Source organism: Mastigoproctus giganteus, chromosome 10 (genome assembly GCF_048544385.1).
Source record: "Mastigoproctus giganteus isolate SK-2022 chromosome 10, ASM4854438v1, whole genome shotgun sequence".
Lineage (NCBI taxonomy): Eukaryota > Metazoa > Arthropoda > Arachnida > Uropygi > Thelyphonidae > Mastigoproctus > Mastigoproctus giganteus.
The window spans coordinates 141,051,676-141,074,292 of record NC_143584.1 but is presented as its reverse complement, the minus strand read 5'-3'; the positions used below and the strand labels follow the sequence as shown (position 1 = coordinate 141,074,292).

Genomic DNA, 22,617 nt, shown 5'->3' with positions numbered 1-22,617 from the left:
GGTGGTTAATTGCTGGAACAAACTTCCATCTGTCGTTGTGGAAGTTGATAGGTTGAATAAATTTAAGGAGGAACTGGACAGGCATTTGGAGGGAATGGTGTGATTTTTTTTTTTTTTTTTGGCTGATGCTGCATAAGCTCATACACTTGCTTTCTTGCATCAAATGACATTGCATCAATACTACTACTACTCAGATTTCAGGAAAGCTTTTGACATTGTTGCACGTAAAAGACTGGTGCACAAATTGGAGGAGTTTGCCATTAAGGGCAAGTTGCTACTATGGATAAAGGGATGGTTGAGTGGGAGATGACAACGTGGCAATCAATGGACGCTGCTCTTTGCGGACTAATGTTATTAGTGGAATCCCCAAGTTTCTGTATTGGGTTCATCATTGTTTTCTATACCTATCACTAATACTGATGAAAGTATATCAGGCTTAATGCCTAAGTTTGCAGATGACACAAAGGTTGGCAGGGTTGTTAATGACAGCAATGACAACATGATACTGCAACAGGATCTAGAAAAGTTAGACAGATGGACTGAGAAGTGGCAACTGAAGTTTAATGACAAATGTGTGGTCTACCAACTGTGTGATACTACATCGAGGGTAGAAAAAAATTCAAGGCTTGGCAGTAATTGTACTTCATATTTTCTGATATGAAGATCTCTGAGCAATATAGACAGGCTGTAAGAACAGCTCATAGGGTTTTGTCAATGATATACAGGAATTTTGCTAACCAAGGATAAGGTGGTGATTTTCCCTTTTTTCTATGGCAATGGTCAGGCCACATCTTGAGTACTGCATACAGATCTGAGGTCTCATTTTAATTAAGATGTGGAGCTGCTGCAACAAGAACAGAAAAGGAAAAAGAGCTTTGTGAAGGGACAGAGGGGGTTTTCTTAACAAGGCTTCAGTTGTGCAAATTGCAGCATCTGATACTAGGTACCTGAGAGATGATCTCATTGAGGTGTTTAGGGCTTTCAATGGATTGAGCAAGTTCATGCTGTTGAGATTCTTCCTCTTTCTCAGACCAAACAAGACCAAGGGAACAAAAATTCAAATTGAGGAAAGACAGTTGTAGAATAAATGTGCAGAAGTTTTCCTTAAGCCAGCAGGTGATCAATTGTTGGAAGAAACTTCCATCTGTTGTTGCAGAAGTTGATAGCTTAAATAAAATCAAAAAAGAACTAAATAGTAATGTTAATGGACGCACATGATGCAAGAAAGCAAGTATATGAGCTTATGTAGCATCAGCAAAAAAAAAAAAAACACACACTAATTTCACACATCCATTCCCTCTAAAAGTTTGTCCAGTTTCTCCTTGAATTTATTTAAGCTATCAACTTCCACGACAACAGAGGTTTGTTCGAGCAATTAACCACCCACTGGCTAAAGTTGCTGCACATCTATACTACAACTGCTTTCCTCAATTTTAATTTATGCCCCCTCTGGTTCATAATCTGACACAGCATGTCAGATTATGAACCCCATTCCATTTGCAAGTGGAAGAACCCCATCAGAATTCAGCATGACCCATTCAAGGCCTTACACATCTCAATCAGATCACCTCACACGGGCCTAGTCTCCAAACATTGCAATTTGAAGAATTTAAGCTTTTCTTGGTAAGACTACCCTTTCGTTCCCCTCGCCAATCTTGTTGCCCTTCTCTGTACTCACTCAAGCAACTCTACATCCTTCCTAAAATGAGGCCTCCAGACCTGAACACAGTACACAAAGCGTGGCCTGACTATTATTGCCTTATACCAGTGGTTCCCAAACTACTGAGATCTATGGACCCCTTCAAAAATGAAAAAACATTTGCAGACCCCCTATATATATGCACATATGTTTCTATGTGTATGTATAGATGTAGGAACACTGGACCTTCTGAAAAGAAAATTCAGCTGTATGTTTAAAACAACTTTATTCTTATTTTTATATAAATATATAATTTTTTTTTTTTTTTTTTTTTGTCCTCTCTTTTTCTCATTATATATGGGGGTCAGCGTTTTTTATTGTTTTGGCATGAAATTTTTGCGGCCGGATGCCCTTCCTGACGCCAACCCTCACCCTTTATCCGGACTGGGGATATGCAGTGGTCATTCCCTGACCTTCCGCATCCACCATATTTGGTGGTCACGGGCTTGAACCCCGGTCTATTTAGGAGCAGCAGTGCGTAGCACACACTTCTTGATTAAACCGGGGTTCGAGCCCGTCACCACCAAATACGGAGGATGCGGAAAGGTCAGGGAATGACCCGCATATCCCGGAGCAATATGGCCTTAGTTGCTAATGCTCCTAAAAACCAAATAACAACTATTCAGGTGCAGTAGTGCTACGCACTACTGCTCCTGCCCACCTGGCTACATAATTTTATTTATCATCAATTTGCTATACATAGAACAAATAATTTGACCAGTTCCATAGGGTTATTTCGCGTACATCCTGGAACTGGTCTACGGACCCCCCCCCCCCCCGGTGTCCGTGGACCCCAGTTTGGGAACTGCTGCCTTATACAAATGGATAATCACCTCCTTTTACCTACTAGCAAAATTCCTGTATATCACTGACAATACCCCATGACCTGCTCTGGAAGACTGTCTGCATCACTCAGAAAACTTGATATCTGACAGCACAATTACTCCCAGGTCTTTTTCATTTTCTACCACTCTAAGTGCAGTGCCACAAAATTGGTACGTTTCTCTGGGGTTACTTCTACCCATATGCAGTACTTTGCATTTGTCAATGTTAAACTTTAGTTGCCACTTCTCAGCCAATCTGCCCAATTTTTCTAGATCCTGTTATAGTAACAATAATAACTGCCAATAATAACCCTGCCAACCTTTGTTTCATCTGCAAACTTCGACATTAAGTCTGGTATACCTTATCAGACTTAATGTCTGGTATATTTATCAATCATATTTATCAATATCATTGATAAATATACAAAACGACAGTGGACCCAACACCAAACTCTGGGAGACTCCACTAATAACATTAGTCCACAAAGAGCAGTGTCCACTGATTACCACTCTGTCTTCTCCCACTCAACCACCCTTTTATCCATTGTAGCAACTTATCCTTAATACCACACTGCTCCAATTTGAACAGCAGTCTTCCATGCTCAACATTGTCAAAAGCTTTCCTGAAATCCAAGTATATGATATCAAAATTATTTTTTGCATCCAGTTCCTTAGTAACCACATCATAGTATCCAATCAAATTTGTCACACAGGATTTTCCCCCTTAGAAAACCGATGTTGTCTGAATTATTACTGCAGTCTTGTCTAGATGATCCTGCAGTGCATCTTTAATGATGTAATCACATGACAATCCATCGGTATGAAAAGCTTAGTAGCTTCCACAATTAATTCCTTGAATGCTTCCCACTTAGAATTTGCTGTTGTGTTCGTAACATCAGTTGGTCCCACTGTACAGAATTTAAACAACTGTAGTCACCTTTATGGAAGCAAAAGGGGATGAATCAGATTGGTCCACTTGATATCGATGGTTCAACTGTTGATGATCCTGCTCAGGTAGCCAACAAACTAAATGAATATTTTGCATCGACATTCACACATGAGTTATTCAGCAAGGGGAATGCCAGAGGTGTATTCAACTCTGGCAGTAAGCTAGATAATCTTGTAATAACTGAGAGTAAAGTGGAGGAGAAATTGTTGAAGATAAACACAAGAAAGGCACCTGGGTTGGATGGGATCTATCCAGGTATATTAAAGGAGGCAGCAAAGGAAGCAAGCAAACCCTTAGCCGTAATTATGAGAGCTTCCTTGGATTCAGGGGAGGTACCCATAGACTGGAGATGTGCAAATGTAACCCCAATTCACAAAGGAGGATCAAAGGCTGACACAAGTAATTATAGACCTGTGAGTTTAACTTCTGTTCCAGGAAAATTAATGGAGGCACTGGTTAAAGAAGCACTGCAGGATCATCTAGACAAGTGTTCAGTTACAGCTCGGACACAGCATGATTTTGTTAAGGGGAAGTCTTGCCTGACTAATTTGATTGGATACTCTAATGCAGTCACAAAAGAACTGGGTGCAGGGAATAACTTTGATATTATATACTTGGATCTTAGAAAGGCTTTTGATACTTTTGCACATGGAAGACTGCTACACAAATTGGAGCAGTGTGGCATTGGAGGCAAATTGCTGCTATGGATAAAGGGGTGGTTGAGGGGGAGAGGACAGAGTGGTAATCAGTGGACACTGCTCATCGTGGACTAATGTTATTAGTGGAGTTGGGTCCATTGTTGTTTTCTGTATTTATAAATAATATTGATGATGGCATATCAAGCTTAATGTCCAAGTTTGCAGACGATACAAAGGTTGGCAGGGTTGTTAAGGACACCACTGATGCTATGCTGCTGCAACAGGATCTGGAAAGGTTGAGCAGATGGGCTGAGAGGTGGCAAATGAAGTTTAACATTGACAAATGTAAAGTACTACATATGGGAAACAACAACTCCAGAGCAACGTATCAACTCTGTGGTACTACACTGACAGTGGTAGAGAATGAAAAGGACCTGGGGATAATTGTGCAGGCAGATATGAAGTTCTCTGAGCAGTTCAGACAGGCTGCAAGAGTAGCTCATGGTGTCTTGTCAATGATATACAGGAATTTTTCTAGCAGGGATAAGGAAGTGATTATTCCCTTGTATAAGGCAATGGTCAGGCCAAACCTTGAGTACTGTATACAGGTCTGGAGGCCTCATTTCAAGAAGGATGTAGAGCTGCTGGAACGAGTACAGAGAAGGGCAACAAGATTAGTGAATGGAACAAAGGGTTGCTCTTTACGAAGGAAAGTTTTGCAAATTACAGTGTCTGGAGACTAGGGACTGGCGAGGCGATCTGATAGAGGTGTATAAAGCCTTGAATGGTTTGAGCATGCTCAATGCTGATGGAATCCTTCCTCCTGCTCAGAATAATCACCTGAGAGGGCATAAATTCAAATTGAGGAAAGACAGATGTAGGATAGATGTGTAGAAATTTGCCTTTAGCCAGCGGGTAGTTGGTTGGTGGAACAGACTCCCATCCCTTGTTGTGGAAGTTGATAGCCTAAATCAATTTAAGGCTCAGCTGGACAGGTATTTCGAACGAACAAAGGGGTGAAGTGGAAGGTTTTTTTTTTTTTTTTTTTTTGGCTGATGCTGCATAAGCTTGCTTTCTTGCATCATATGCCTCTACTAATGCTAATGTTAAAACCTGTCCCTTTACCCATGATGATAATTATATCTTTAAGTTTGTTTGTTTATTGGACAGCTACTCTTAGAATAAAAACAGGAAGAATAGTAGCAAAATCCTGTATACATATAAACATTGAAATCAAGTAAAATAAAATCAACTCTGGGAACACTGCGACCATAGTTCTGTTCATAATGCTTAACTTTAATCGAGTTTATTGCTACTTATCCACATCTTTAATATTTCCTTTGAATGCACTTTTCAGTGCATTTCAAGAAATTTCATTGCATCGCATTTGGAAAATCATATTTTCTTATTTTTATATGAAGTATATTTATTAATGTAAGGTTGAAATTTTCCAACACTGATGCTGGTCAGCTAATAAAGCAGAATAAATATAAGCTGAGTAACTGTTAAATATGATTAAACATGGATGTTTATCATATTTAATATTGAGCAATACTAAAAAGTTACAACAGATTCTCTTCTTGTATTTATGAATAAATTCATATTCATCTTGTATTTATTCACTTTTGATTAACTCTCTGTTAGTCACTCCAATGCTCACAAGGCACCTATTAAAGTCAGTTTATTTTTTAATAATACATATTTTTTTAGCCTTTTTATTTAACTATAAATAGGCTTTTATTATTATTTACATAATTTATCCCACTTTTTGTTGTTGGAAATTTCTTACATCGCACATGCTTTTTCATTCATCTATTAAAGAGGTACTGCACAATCATCTTAACAGGAATAGAATTACGTGGAAATCACAGAATGGATTAGTTAAGGGGAGGTCTCAGTCTGACTAATCTGATTAGCTACTATGACACAATAAAAAAGGAACCAGATGGAAACTATAATTTTGGCATCATATTTAAATTTCAATAAAGCTTTTGGCACTGTTCTTCAAACAAAACACTGTTGTACAAATCAGAGCAGAGTGAACTTAGGGGCAAGTTACTGCTATGGATAAAGGGATGGGAGTGAGTGGAAAAAGACAAAGAGGGTTATTATAAAATGGGCACTTCTCTCTTTAGACTAATGTTATTAATGGAGTTTCTCAGGGTTCACCACTGGGCCCATTACTGTTTATAATATTTATTAACAATACTGATGAAGTTAATTGTTTAATGCCTATCAAGTTTATTGTTTAAGTTTGAAATGATACAGAGGTTGGCAGGGTAGTTAATGAAAGGAATCAGAGTATGCTACTGCAGCAAGACCAAGAAAAATTAGGCAGACAAGCTGAGAAGTGGCAACCGAGGTTTATTTGTTCATTTGTTGCACCAGGCAAATACATAATTGATTGGAGACAACATACGTGATACAAACGAGAAGACAGAAGGGTTTATATCAGATCACAAAGATACATAAATAATAAACGATTCTTATTTGCATCAAGAATCATACATAAAAATAACAACACACACACACAGCTTGTTGTTATTTAGGAGCATTAGCAACTAAGGCCATATTGCTCCGGGATATGCGGTGGTCATTCCCTGACCTTTCCACATCCTCCGTATTTGGTGGTGACGGGCTCGAACCCCGGTCTAATCTAGAAGCGTGTGCTATGCACTGCTGCTCCTTCCCACCTGGCTATGGAGGGGCCTACACACACAGCACTACAGGTTATAAAACAGGATGATGTCAACGGTTTCCTTGCAATATTGGTGGTACAGGGAGAAATAAGAACATATCAACATTGAGCTGCTGAATAAATTAGTATTATACATATGGAAGGAACCTATCAAGATAAAAAATTTCATTAAAGAAAGGAATTAATGATGGCTTCTGTCTAGTAATCCTAGGGGGATGTGCAAGCCAACCTTATTCCAAACAGGAGGGGGCCTGCCAAGCATTTCAGAAGAATTTGGAAACTGCATATAAAGATTTATTTAATGTGAAGCAACTTCTCAAGTGGAACCCAATTTAAGTTTTCTGTCATTGTGGCAAAGGAGATGGCATGTTTATGCCCATTTTTAGATAATCCCATGTTAGCAGCCGATATTCTGCTTTGTAAGATTTTAACGTGGGAGGGTGCAGTGGCTAACCATATTTCGGCAAACATATAAAGATGGAGGAAAGGAAATAGACTTATATAGAGAAGAATGTTAATTGAGTTGGAGATTGAAGAGGCCATTGTTCCAAAAGCCACATCTTACAAAGAGCTTTAAGAAAATGTGAGAATGAAAAATAAGTTTAGTGTCAAAGAGATAAGTGTGCCCACATCATCTTGGAGAAAGATGTGGGCACACTTATCAGGATTAATCTGAAGACCAAATAGGCTAAAATAATTGGTAATCACAGCAATAGCACTACTAATAATGCAAGCTGTTTTTATGTGCCTCCTGAATGTGTTGGAGATAGATTTTAATATCATCAGCATAAGTGATGAGGGGCACTTGTATAAGAGTAGAGGTAGGATTAAGACAGAGAAGGGCAGGGCAGAAAGAGTACTACCCTGTGGAATTAAACTGTAATAAAAGGGTTCTATGGAGGTGGAATTCCCGAATGAAAGAGAGCAAATTTCCTCGTACATCATAAAATTTCTCAATAGATACAGAACGTCAAATGCAGAGGGTAAATCAATGTAAACCAGGTAAGTGACCCATGATGTTAATGCAACAATTGCAAAAAAAAAAAAAAAAAAAGTTTCTAAAAGATTATGGAGAAACCCTTCTTTCTATAGTGGATAAGGGACAAAGGAAACAGACAGAGGAGGAGAAGATCTTTGAAGAAATTTTAGCAATAGGCCACCAGGTTTTAATGAGTTAAGGCTATATATAGACTTTAGGAATGGGAAAGACAGAATATCCACACCAAGATGGAGGGAAATTTTTTCAGTAAGACATCTGTTAAATAGAGCAACTAATGATACTAAAATGTAAGTGCTAACAAGCTTAATAACAAAGTTAGGGATATAATCATGCCTGGTGGAATTAGAGAAGGAGCAAGTTATTAATGGTTCTTTTGAGGCCCAAAGCATTAAAGGAAAATTCAGATAGAGGATTGTCACAGAAAGGGTTAGAGGGGAAAACAGAGATTAGGAAGGGCCATCAAACCTGCCCACATGTTCAAGCCATGCTAAGAGGGCAGGGGTAATCAGTCTTAGAAAATTTATCATTTAATGCAGAAGAGGTGGGATTCCAAGAATTTGGAAATTATTTTTTTTTTTTTGAAAGAGAGAAAATGAGTTGTACAAGCCTCAGTATAAAGGCAACAGTTAAGCCCAGTTTGGGCTTTTTTGTTTTGCCCTAAAGTGCTTTTGCTTGAAAGAAAAAAATAGTACCCAACATTGATAAATGCACGGTATTGCATGTGGACAGTAGTAATCCCAGGATAACATAACAAATAAGTGTTATCATACTCGTGGTGGTGTAGAATGAAAGACACCTAGTATTTGTACAGTCCAATATGCAGTTCTCTGAGAAATACATACAGACCGCCTGCTAGATTGGCTCACCCAGATTAGTCAAGAACACAAACGGGTACTCTCAACACAAGACTTCAGTTCTGCAGACTGCAGCTTTTGGATTTGTTTTTTTTTTTTTTTTTTTTTTGGTTTTTAGGAGCATTAGCAACTAAGGCCATATTGCTCCGGGAAATGCGGTGGTCATTCCTTGATCTTTCCGCATCTTCCGCATTTGGTGGTGACGGGCTCGAACCCCGGTCTAATCAAGAAGCGTGTGCTATGCACTGTTGCTCCTTCCCACCTGGCTACGGAGGCGCCACACAGCTTTTGGAAACTAGGTACTTGCAAAGACAGCTGATTGAAGTGTTTAAGGCTTTAAATGAATTGAATAAACGTAATGGGAATGGTATTCTTACTCTTTCTCAGACAACGCACAAGGGGATATAAACTTAATTTGAAAAAGTTCGGCTGCAGGATTGGTGTGTGAAAATTTGCTTTCGGGGAGAAAGAGAGAGGGTAATTGTTTGTTGGAGCAAACTACCATCTGATGTTGTAGGAGTGAGTAGTTTGGACATTGAGTAGTTAGGAGTGAGGGTAGACAAATGAGGGGAAGGGTATTTTTCTTTATTTTTTGACTGATGCTGTATAAGCTCACTTCCTTGCATAATTTGCTACTACTAATACTATTTTATTAGTTCAGAAAATCCCCTTTTACAAGGGGATTTTCTGAAAACACATATCTAATAGGACAAACAGCTAAATTATAAAATGCCATCAACACAAACACATTACCTGTAATCCAAACAACCTTGAAGGGTAGTTGTGGTATGAATAATTCAATTCAATTAACTTAATTTGCTAAACAAGAATTGTGTCTTTGGTAGTTATTTTTTCATTTATATTACCTGTTCACTGTAAGTGAACAAGTAATATAACCAGCTCACCATATTACCTGTTCATGGTGAGTGAATAGGTAATATATTGTAAGCGGGGAAACTATTTGTCCCTCATCCAGGGGCATAGCTAGGTGGAAATTTCAAAAGATTCTGCCAGACAGTTTAGGGAGAGCTATTTAAAAGTCTAATTTCTAAATTTTCTTACAAAGTATTTACTTAATCATAAAATATTAGAAAAATATCATTATTACTACCATTATAATAATAAAATCTTAATTATTAAATAAACAAACCAGCAGAACAATAGATATAATTAAGCCATTAAGTATGATATCAGTAAACCAATCAGCCAATAAGTACAATGATATAAAATACAAAAAATATACATTTTGAACTAGTTTCAAGCATCTGTTTCTGTAAACATTTCAAGACTTCGCACTTTGTTCGTGACAGTTTCTGAACTGTTTTATTATAGTTAAAACTGAGGACATGGATTTTCATATATCACTACCGCAGCCAAATTTTCTTAAGGGTGCAATGTTTATGAAATGGAGGCTGATCACGTGTATCCAAAGAGAAGGCAATACAGCATCTGGTCTTCAATTCAATATATTTTGGTAGGAAAGCCTGAATTATTTTTTGGGAGAAGGCAAAGTGTCCCCTGGCATCCCCAGACTATGGCCACGCCCCCACTTGCCTTCAGGGTGGGGACAAATTATAGCTGCAATGAACAGTGATCACACACTTTAGTGGATTCAAAAAATATAGACGTTTGCTTGCAAGCCACCTATCAGACATCAAACAAATAACTAACCTCTCTTAACTACTAAACTGAAACAAAAACAGAAAATACTGCAACATCACGAAGAAAACTGGTAGAGTGATTTTATTCCCAAATTTTAAAAAATAACACGAAAAAAGTGGCATCTGATTCAAAAACTGTAAAAGTGGGATCATATTCAAAAACTGCATAAATATACACCAAAAGTGAAACACCTATTTAAGAAATAAGTTATCATTGTGAGGAACATTTATTAATTTTAAAAAAATGTCCTAAAAAAGACTATGATTTGGTGTCTTAATGTTATAATCAAATTAATAGACAAATTAAATTGTTATTGATTCCAATTTACGAAACCTATAAATGAAATTTCCTGATGGAAATCTCCGTGAAGACGTATTTTCCTCTAACTGTTGCTACTAATGGCATCACGACGATCCCTGAAAGATATCCGATCTAAATATTACATAACACTGCTTACAAACACACTTGTTGAATTGAACTTCTTTAAGCGACAGGTGAAATTATTCCTTCCTTTACGGGATATAGCAACAGATAAATTTTAAATTCAATTTTATAATGCTACTTTCATGCGTAAATTAAAGGATAGGGTATACTGTCCCTATGGCAACACGCTATAAGCTGATGCAAAGGAATCAAACAGCAATTTAAAAAAAATTAAGAATGTAGTGAATGTGAGAAAAATTTAAAGCGTTTTACTAGTTTTATTTGTTAGTTTATTTGTACAGCCTGTCTAAAAATCCAAACCAGTCTCACTCATTTGTAGTTACGCTCAAGGTCCCATGCAAATTATTCGGTCCTTATTTACAGTTGCCAGTCCCGTATTCAACAATGCTTGCCAACTGAGCAAAAACTTTTCAGCCTTATACAACTTAAAATGAACTTTAACAATACTACTAGTAATACAGCTTTTTCTTTACCGTTGAAAGAAATAAATATTTTCGAAGCAAAATAATACACATTTACCCAGACATATATATAGTAAAAGGAAAAATTCCTACATTTCTGGCAGTATGAAATTAAAAAGTTACCTTCTTCGGATAGTAATGTCCATAGGCTCCTCTCCGACTTTGCGTACTCGAATCCCTATAAAAATTTCGATTATGTTGAAATGTTGGCTGCATTTTACTTGTTCCCCCTTATTCAAACAGGTAATTTTACATCTTTTGTAACAACATATCTCGGCACCAACTCTGTTCACGTGGACATACAACCACTATCAAGTATACTTCCCGGTAACACGCTGATGGCCTCCTTTCCTACACTTCCCACTTGGACACCAGTCGAAAGTTAAGACTACTATCCAGATTTCAGACTTCATGAGTTACACTTCCGGTATACTGTAAATGTATTTGGACAAGTAAGGTAGGTGATTCACAGTTACATACGGTACCCAGAGCGCTGCAAAGCACTCAAATATATCTACGTAAACTTTAAAAAATATACTTTCTAAAAAAAGATTAATTCATACTAATATTTTAAGGTCTGTGGAATGAAAGCGGTTAGCATATGGCGAAGAGGTTAACTCCAAAAATACAAACAGTATATTCAAAGGAAAGATTGAGGATAATTTACCGTTAATGGTTATAACAGAGAAACTGATATTACATTAAAAAATAAAAAATATACTGATATAAAGTTATATTGATATACGAGCGCGTTTGAATATCTAACAAAAACACATGCAAAATAGACACATTTTAGTTCGAGCAGTACACTCCTACTACTAATAATAATAATAATAATAATAATGATGTTTTCTCATTAGGGCTATGCATTTTCACAGAAACGTGAAGGGATCAAACATGACTGATGATCAGCGTATGAATAGTTGGCTGTTCCGCTGAAGCTACAGGAAAGAGAAAGACTAATCAAACAGTCCCAATTGGATTGTACCCTTAATGGTGTGTCTTCTGGGTTAGGGTATATTGTTAGGATTATTCCTAAATCATGCAAAGTTGCGTGATTTAGGAATCACTGAAAGATCTAGCTGCCATTATGGCGAAAGAGAATCATGGGAACATATTATGTACAACTGTGAGGCGTACAGCGATCTGCGAATTGAATTGGTATCTCGGGTTAGTAATCTCAATCTAATGGCAGAAGGCTGCGAGACAATTCTAGTTGATAAACAGGAGAACTTCTTGGCTTTCCAAGCCTTTGCAACTGCAATATTTCTTAGGCGGAAGACTCTTCTGCATCTGGAAGCCTTGGGTTAGTAATGCGGTATGGTGTAGTGCCGAATTACCTAAAGTTCTGTGCAATCGTTCTTAAAGGCTTTGCTTGCTTTGGTGGAGGCATGAGTCTGCTATATCCACTGCAACTCCAGCTCCTTGTGCTGGCATCTCTATTCTCGGCGGCTCCTTGCGCTGGTGGCTTTCCAAGAGACTCTGAAAAGATGCAGCTCTTTACAATGAAGTCTGACATTGTCTAAATTTAATTATATGTATATTTATTTTTTATGTAATTCAATTATTCTCAGTTTGTTCATATCAATCTTTTTTGGTCATGGCAGTTTTTTACCTCCCTGTACAACGACAAACAGTAGAGGGAGTATACAAGAGTACTGCTAAATTATGTGTAACTGACTGCGGGGTTGACATTGGTTGGCTGTAACCGCTTTAATTAATAAATAATAATAATCAAATAAAAAATGTTCGGAATAAGTACGAAAGCAATCAGACAACATGGCTAATTTCTATCGTGTGGTATGAAAATCCCAGTTTTCAGGAAAACCATATATCTTCTTCTGAGAAAGCATTAGAGGCAAAATCTAGGTCTATCAACGCAGGACGAAGTTCAGAAGCTTTACTCTTCGGGACGAAACTTTCATGTACTTTTTCACACTAATCGGTTTAGTTGAGCAGAGGTTACATTATTTTTCATCGAAGAAAACATACTAGCCGAATAGCGTCATATTAGGGCGAACCGAAAACTATTTCATCTGCCCATGTGAAAAATTTCAGTAAATTGAGTGTATTCTCTGCTCGATTTTCTAGCCCTCGTGAGTAGCCCAATTGGTACAATCGCTGTCGTCCCCACATGGGGTGGTAAACACACAAGTTTGAGTCTCGTCGATAACATGCAGAATTTTATTGGGGCTTTTTCGCAAACGTACCTCAGTTGGTCGGTCTTAGACGAGGACACCATGGTTTTTCTCCCGGAAACACCAGTGTCTCATCAAGGTAACAGAACACACGCAATTTACAGATACAGTGGCAGACAAAAAAACTGCATCATTTGTGAATTTTGAAAATAATGTGTTTTGCGCTGATTTGTGAGTTGCAGAAATGATCGAAATGCATTTGTTAACTGGGATATACACTGTGCTGTCACTTTATTAGGTACACCCTGCTGTGCACACAAATGGTTTTTTTCCACAACGTTGCAAGTCACATGATCACGGTTGTGGATACAAATGCAGCAGAACAACCTTTCTAGTATCAGTTAAACGTACAAACCGTAGCAAGAAGGGGGGGGACGAGGGGACTGATCTAACGGAATTCGAACGTGGCATGGTAGCATGCGCAAGACGAGCTAAACAAACCATCTCTGAAATTACAGTTCTCCTGAACTTTTCACGCACCACTGTTTCAAGGGTGCATCGAGAATGGTGCAACGAACAGAAAACATCCTATCAAACGGCAAACAGACGGGCCACAATGTCGCAGATCACGTCAGAATACAACCTGGGTGCGCAGAACAAAATACCGCAAGGGTCCACTAGTCGCACGTCGACGCGAATAGCTACAACAGCTCACGACCACATCGCATACCTTTGTTATCAATGAAGAACAAGAGTGCACGCCTCCTGTAGGCACAGCAACTCCAGCACTGGATTATCGAGGATTGCAAAACAGTTGCTTGGTCTGACGAGTCGAGGTTGCTGGTGCATCATGTTGATCGAAAGCTCAGAATTTGGCGAAAACAACAGGAACCCATGGATACGTCATATCTGACGACTACTGTGCAAGGTGGTGCGGGGAATATTTTCTTGGCACACGTTGGGTCCATTGATACCCATAGATTCACGCCTGAATGCCACATCGTACCTAAATATCGTTGCTGACCAAGTGCATCCATTCATGTTGACAGTTTATGCTCAGTGAGATGGTTACTTACAGCAGGATAATGTGCCAGTGTACAAAGCCCGAATCACTATGTAATGGTTCCAGTAACATGACAATGACTTTTCCTTGCTGCAGGGGCCCGCTCAGTCCCTGGATCTCAATCCTATTGAACATCTTTGGGATGAGCTGGAAAGGGCTGTTCGCTGCAGGTAGTAGTAGTGGCATCTGATGCAAGAAAGCATGTGTATGAGCTTATGCAGCATCAGCCAAAAAAAAAAAAAATCACACCATTCCCTCCAAATGCCTGTCCAGTTCCTCCTTAAATTTATTCAACCTATCAACTTCCACAACGACAGATGGAAGTTTGTTCCTGCAATTAACCACCCGCTGGCTAAAGGCAAATTTCCGCACATCTATTCTACATCTGTCTTTTTTTAATTTGAATTTATGCCCCCTTAGGTTCGTAATCTGAACAAGTGGAAGGATCCCATTAGAATTCCGCGTGCTCAACCCATTGAAGGCCATATACACCTCAATGAGATCACCGCGCAGGTGCCTAGTCTCCAGCCACTGCAATTAGCAGAACTTTAGCCTCTATTGTTAAGAGGATCCCTTCATTCCCCTCACCAATCTTGTTGCCCTTCTCTGTACACGCTCAAGAAAATCTACATCCTTCCTAAAATGAGGCCTCCAGATCTGTACGTAGTACTCAAGGCGTGGCCTGACCATTGCCTTATACAGAGGGACAATCACCTCCTTTTCCCTGCTACCAAAATTCCTATATATCATTGACAAAACCCCATGACCTGCCCTGGCAGCCTGTCTGCATTGCTCAGAAAACTGACTGAGGTCTACACCTCCGTCGAATCTCCAATGAATTGCGTGACACGCTCTTGTCTGCATGGTACTCCATTCGTGTAAAACGTTTTCAGCATCTTGTTCGGTACATACCTAGACGAATTCAGGCTGTTTTGAAGCAAAGGAGGTTAAACACTCTACTAGATAGGAGTACCTAATAAAGTGAGCACAGTGTACATTAATCAACAGGTATTGTTACTGTACTTGTCTGAGAGAGAGAGAGAGAGAGAGAGAGAGAGAGAGAGAGAGAGAGGGTGCACATGGGAACTGCATCACCAACTTTTGTACCCTAAATCCTCTAATTCGCAAAATTAGAATATAGTTTGGTTTTCTGTAACGATGGCCTGTTGCAAGGGTGTGTCCAAAGAACAGTCACAGGGATGAAATCCCTAGTGTTCCTGGACCTGATAGCATTTCCTACTCTATGTTGTGTAGTCTTGGTGAATATTCATAGCACATTCAGAATATTTACAAACAAATATTAAAGTTTATCCTAAATTTTGGCACTATTCAATTGTGCTAGCTTCCTATGAAATGTCGAGCAACTGCTTGAGTTTCATTGAACTTTTCCATTGAATTTGTCGATAGGTGGGTACCATAAGCCAGTATATCTCCAGTTGTACGACACTACCGGAATTCACACTAGTGGATCAACGTTTAAGGTTGAGTGTGAAGCCACAATGCTTCATTAGACCTGAAACTCATTCTATTGTATGTATTGATATTGACAGAGCTTTCAATGCTACGTGGCGATTTTAGAGACCTTTATAATCTATGCTTGCACGAAAGCCTTCCTTTATTCATAAAAATTTCCATGCAAAATCAATAATACCATGTTCGTTGTCTGCTCGGGTAGCAAGGTGGTACATCACCGTTCTCCCTACACCAGGTGGAAATGGCCCCAGTTCGAATCCCGTCGATGATCCGAGCAGCTTTAATGGGCTTTTTCACTCCGTGGCTAAATTAGACTGTCTCAAGCGTAGATAGCAATGTTTTTCGTCCAGCAAAGCAGGCAAATCGACCAGAGAACGCATTCAGTTTACACACAATATACATGGGTAGTTGAAAGTAGCTTTCCAGATATATATATATATATAATGGAGTCTAACTAGCAGCGTATTTAGCGTTAGAACTGGGTTATTAATTTGTGATTTTTGCTTTATAAAGCAATTATAACAGACTACAAATTAGTAGGAAAACTGATATTCTTGATGTTTTTATTAAATTAAGATTTTTCTTAATTTAGCATTGGACTTGATTTTTCAGTGTTTATTTATATTATTTATTCCATATTTGTCATTTATTTGATTTTTGATTGATTTTGGTAGCACATGGACAATTTAGGCCATGATGCATCAAATTCCCTTTAGCATGGAGGGAGGAGATTGATATACTGGCACTAAGGCTATGTCTTATTGTAGTAGTAGTAGTAGTGGCAAAAGATAAAAAATAGCAAACTTCTATAGTATGAACAAAAAAATAAAATATCCTCCATACCCTCCAAGAATTTGTCTAGGTCTTCCTGCATTTATTCAAACCATTCACTTCCCCAACAACACATAGAAGCTTATACCAACAATCAACCACATGCTGGTGAAGTTTTGCATTATTTCCAGAGACTTCTCATAATCTTCCCTGGCTTACCTAACCTCCGTTGTGAACTGATTACAGACTAATTAATATCTACTATCAGCTTCTGAATCACCTGATAATTTATCAGGTGATTCAGAAAAGTGCAGAGAAGAAAAATGCAACGCATGCACTTTTCTTCTCTGCCACTTGTCTCAATAGTTCATTTTACATTCTTTTAGGTGTAAGCCTTGAATAGTATATGAAGTAAACCTAAATCGTTGTTGTTAGATTTATTATTATTATTACCCATATGGTGCAAGGAAGCCTGGGGCTAATGCTGCACCAGCTGAAAAAAAAAAAATTCTGAATAACCCAAGGAGAGAGAGAGAGAGAGAGAGAGAGAACAGGAGTCAGAAGTAGAAGGGAATCACCAAGAAAGAGAAGAATAATGACGTTGGTGGATCAGCAACTTAGGCTATAATGCACTAATTACTGTCTAATATCTTCTTCGTTTGTCTTACAAGTATATGCTTCATATATTATGATATCTATTTAACAATTTTAAAAAGAGAAAAATGTTATCCATGTCCTCGCCATCTCGTAGAACACGCTGCAATGATAACTGTTTACAATTATGAAAATGAGAAGAAAGCAGTTTTCCTTTCTTTCAGATATAACGGGCATTCTCCAATGATGATGGTCTCACTGTTAATGCGCATAAGCAGGTACTGCATTGAGGAGGATCCACCGTTTGTTAATAGGTAGCAGTGAGTTAGGAATCTATGACCGATGCGTAATCTGGCTAGTATAGTTTCTTCTTTCTATTTTGTGTAGGGCTGGATTTCCCCTGTTTGGGTTCACTGTTGATTTCAAGAAGTTTATTATTTGTTCTTTCTTTCCACATGCGTGTCCACAGTTCTTTATACGCCTGTTTGATAACGGATTTACGGTCAATATAAGGAGTCCTGAAATTAGTTGGTATCACATTTGTAGCACATTTAGCAGCTAAATCTGTGGCTCGTTTCTTGGGATTCCAACGTGTCTAGGGATCCAACAAAATATTACGAGCTGTCCATATCCATGAATTTCTAGTAACTGTTCCCAAATTTTCTGTACCAGACGATGACTAGAGAAGAATTTACACTGTAGAGCATAAACAGCATTTAACGAATCCGTGTGTATGTTGGAATTAGTATACGAGGCTTCTTTTATATTCTCTAGAGCTAGAAGAAAACCATATAATTCTGAGGTATAAGTACCGCATTCTGACGGGAGCTGTCTGGAGATAGTGGCGTTTGGTAGTACTACAGCAGTACCAACTTTACTACCAGCCTTGGATCTATCTGTATATATTTGAATAGAACTTCTAAACTCGGTGGAGTAGGCCATTTGGATTTGCCTAATGTTTGAATCTGGAAGGTTTTTCTTTCCCCATTGCTGAAAGTGTCTGCCAATATGTATCGGGGGCATTTGCCATGGCTGGGTTTCCATGCTAGTATCCTGAAGGGGCATAGAGGGGAACAGGTATCCTGTGTGTTATCAGTCACTCAGTATAAAACACTGATGGATCCAATATATTTCTATTACAGAAGATTTTGGAGAAGTCCTGTTGGCCTGCCTCCCTAAAATCTACTCATGCACACCTTCTCGATGGTAAGCCCTGTTACGTCACTTAGGTGGCAACGAACGTGTAGAGTGGTTCCCTTCAAGACGCCTGGTCAGCGTGAAGAGGAAAAGACCAAACCCTCCAGCATATGACAGCACGACAAAACAAATGGCCTTCAGCCCCCAGCAGCTTTCACTCTCCCTCTTACGGCAGCGACAGGATCAGAGTGGAAGCAGAAGGTGCCAAGAATCTCTGGGTACGACCAGGCTGCCATGCACGGAAACTTTACTTGGCCTGTTACAAGGTAAGATCATTCATCGGCGAAGACAGGATATTAGAGCTAGAAAAGGAATTAGAAAATGTGAATTGGAATATAATCGGTTTGGCTGAAACAAGAAGAAGAAATAAACCACTTATTAGTTTATCAAGTGGAAATCTGCTGTACACCAATGGAAACACTGAAAGGAGTGAAGGTGGAGTTAGCATTAGCATTAGTAGAGGCATTTGATGCAAGAAAGCAAGCTTATGCAGCATCAGACAAAAAAAAAAAAAAAAAAAAAAAAACCCACTTCCACTTCACCCCTCTGTTCGTTCAAAATACCTGTCCAGCTGAGCCTTAAACTTATTTAGGCTATCAACCTCCACCACAAGGGATGGAAGTCTGTTCCACCAACCAACCACCCGCTGGCTAAAGGCAAATTTCCGCACGTCTATCCTACATCTGTCTTTCCTCAATTTGAATTTATGCCCTCTCAGGTGATTTTTCTGAGCTAGAGGAAGAATCCCATCAACATTGAGCATGCTTAAACCATTCAAGGCTTTATACACCTCTATCAGATCACCTCGCTGGTGCCTAGTCTCCAGACTGTAATTTGCAAAACTTAAGCCGTTCTTCGTAAGAGCACCCCTTTGTTCCATTCACTAATCTTGTTGCCCTTCTCTGTACTCGTTCCAGCAGCTCTACATCCTTCTTGAAATGAGGCCTCCAGACCTGTATACAGTACTCTAGGTGTGGCCTGACCATTGCCTAATACAATGGAACAATCACCTCCTTATCCCTGCTGGAAAAATTCCTGTATATCATTGACAATACTCCACGAGACACTCTTGCAGTCCGTCTGCACTGCTCAGAGAACTTCATATCTGCCTGCACAACCACCCCCAAGTCCCTTTCATTCTCTACCACTGTCAGTGTAGTACCACAGAGTTGATACGTTGCTCTGGGGTTGCTGTTTCCCATGTGTAGTACTTTACATTTGTCAATGTTAAACTTCATTTGCCACCTCTCAGCCCATCTGCTCAACCTTTCCAGATCCTGTTGCAGCAGCATAGTGTCAGTAGTGTTCTTGACAACCCTGCCAACCTTTGTATCGTCTGCAAACTTGGACATTAAGCTCGATATACCATCATCAATATCATTTATAAATACAGAAAACAATAATGGACCCAACACTGAGCCCTGAGGGACTCCACAAATAACATTAGTGCACGATGAGCAGTGTCCATTGATTACCACTCTCTGTCTTCTCCCCCTCAACCACCCCTTTATCCATAGCAGCAATTTGCCTCGAATGTCACACTCAATGGAATAATCAATTTGTGTAGCAGTCTTCCATGTGCAACAGTATCAAAAGCCTTTCTAAGATCCAAGTATATAATATCAAAGTTATTCCTTGCATCCAGTTCTTTTGTGACTGCATCATAGTATCCATTCAAGTTGCTCAGGCAAGACTTCCCCTTAACAAAACCATGCTGTGTCTGAGCTATAACTGAAGACTTGTCTAAATGATCCTGCAGTGCTTCTTTAACCAGTGCCTCCATTAATTTTCCTGGAACATTTCCAGTCTATGGGTACCTCCCTTGACTCCAAGGAAGCTCTCATAATTATGGCTAAGGGTTTGCTTACTTCCTTTGCTGCCTCCTTTAATATAACTGGATAGATCCCATCCACCCCGGGTGCCTTTCTTGTGTTTATCTTCAACAGTTTCTCTACCACTTTACTCCCAGTTATTTCAAGATTCTGTAGCTTACTGCTAGAGTTGAATACACCTCTGGCATTCCCCTTGCTGAATAACTCCTCATGTGTGAATGTCGATGCAAAATATTCATTTAGTTTGTTAGCTACCTGAGCAGGATCATCAACAGTTGACCCATCAATATCAAGTGACCAATCTGATTCATCCCCTTCCTTCTAGAGTTTACATAAGTAAAGAACACTTTGCTGTTTTTCTTTGCATCCCTTGCCAAGGATTTCTCGTAATCTGCCTTCGCCTGCCTAACCTCCTTTGTAACTTGGTTACAGATCAACTTGTATCTATCATAGGCTTCTGTGTCACGTGTTAATTTGTATGTATCCCATGCATTTTTCTTCTCTGCCATATGCCTCATTAGTTCATCTGACATCCATTTAGGCCTAAACCTTGAACAATATTTCTTAGTTGGTATGTAAAGCCTAGTAGCTTCCAAGATAAGTTCTTTGAATGCTTCCCATTTTGAATTTGCTGTTGGTAACATCATCAGTTGATCCCACTGTACAGAATTTAAATACTGTCTCAGTCCGTCGTAGTCGCCTTTACGGAAGCAATAACCCTTCCCTTTACCCCTAATGGGAGTTACCTCTTTGAGTAAATCCCACTTCAGCACACTATGATCACTGCCACCTAGTGGTTCATTTATCTGCAGATTCTTAATGCATGAAGAATCACTGCTGATAATCAAACCAAGAGTATTACTCCCTCTAGTTGCCTCCCGAACATGCTGATGTAGAAAACAATCATCCAATAAATCCACAAAGCCCTGCTAGTGTGTGAGTAACCAGCCTCCAAATTCCAGTCAATATCTGGGAAATTAAAATCTCCCATTATAAGACTCTCTGATTTACTGGCCCACTCTATTTCCCTGTACAGTTCCTTATTATACTCATCAGAGTCATTAGGCCTATAGCACACTCCTACTCTCAATTTTGATCTTCCAATGCTTATGTCACACCAAACTGACTCAACACTGCACTGTCCAGCGATGTCGACTGGCTTCACTTCCTTGGTTTTTATGTGTTTCTTAACTAATAGCATAACCCCTCCCCCCTTCCTATCCTGTCTATCCTTTCTGTAGACGTTGTACTCCCCACATTGCAGTTCTGCATCCCTTATATCTGTGTGACACCACGTCTCTGATATCCCAACAATATCTGCCTTTGATGTTTTGAGCAATACCCCAAATTCATCAAATTTATTTACTAAACTCCTAGCATTGGTGTACACGCAAGTATACCTGCACCTGTTTCTATTCTTAGGTACCCTAACACAACCCATGTGTTTACTTGTACCGCAATGGCTCCCAGCAGTCTCTGAAATCCATGCATCTTGTTTTTCAGGCTTCTGCTCATTCTAATAGTAGCAGTGCAAGAATCTCTTTCACCTCTGCCAGTGGCTACTGTCAATCTATTGGTCTTTGTCTCCCCCCATGCTAGCAGTTTTCCGACCCACCTAACACTGCCTCGATAGCATCAGCAAATATTCTTGCACCCTTTCTATTTAAGTGTATCCCATCCCTGTACAAGCAATCTCTCCTGTCAACAAGTACAGTCCAGGCTGAAAAAAATTCTACCCCTTGAGCCTTGCACAATCTTTCCAGGGTCGAATTGATCGACAAGGCTCTCATCATATACTCCCTCCTATCGTGTCTGGGCAGAATTGCAGACACTTTCAAATTCAACCCTAATTCACAGCTTTTGTTCAACAGTGACCTGTACTTGTTAAGTAATTCTGCCGGTCTCCAACTCTTAATATTATTAGTGCCAACGAGTACAACTATATCACCTTTGTGCCCTTAACTAATAGCATAGCATATTCGCTGAGTTGGATTTCTGGTCCATAAAGATTTAAAAAGCAACATTTTGGAATTCAAAAGTACATCACCAAGGGTGTCAAGACTAATACTCAGGATTTCTAAGTGGTACAAACTAAAGGGTTATAATGATTTATGCGCCAACATCGAGCCACCATGATGAAGAGGTTGAAGAAACGTACACCGAAATTGACTCTTCAAGATGAGAAGAAAACCCACTACACTATCAGTATGGGGGACTTCAATGCTAAGATTGGAAAAAGACAAAACAGCGCAGAAAGGAGAACTATAGGAAATTTTGGAATTGTTAAAAGAAATGAAAGTGGCGAAAGACTTGTGGAATT

The 22,617-nt window shown here is 39.2% G+C and overlaps 1 protein-coding gene across 1 annotated transcript in view; it reads right to left on the bottom strand.

Annotated features, from left to right (window-relative positions):
• Window positions 1-11,687, bottom strand: part of LOC150079323 (protein alan shepard-like) — a 199,744-nt gene extending 188,057 nt beyond the window's left edge. The window contains exon 1 of the mRNA XM_090382669.1: window positions 11,353-11,687. Within this exon, the coding sequence (XP_090238795.1) occupies window positions 11,353-11,445 (93 nt within the window). The 5' untranslated portion in view covers window positions 11,446-11,687. The remainder of the gene's footprint in view (window positions 1-11,352) is intronic.
• Between the last annotated feature and the right edge of the window lie 10,930 nt (window positions 11,688-22,617).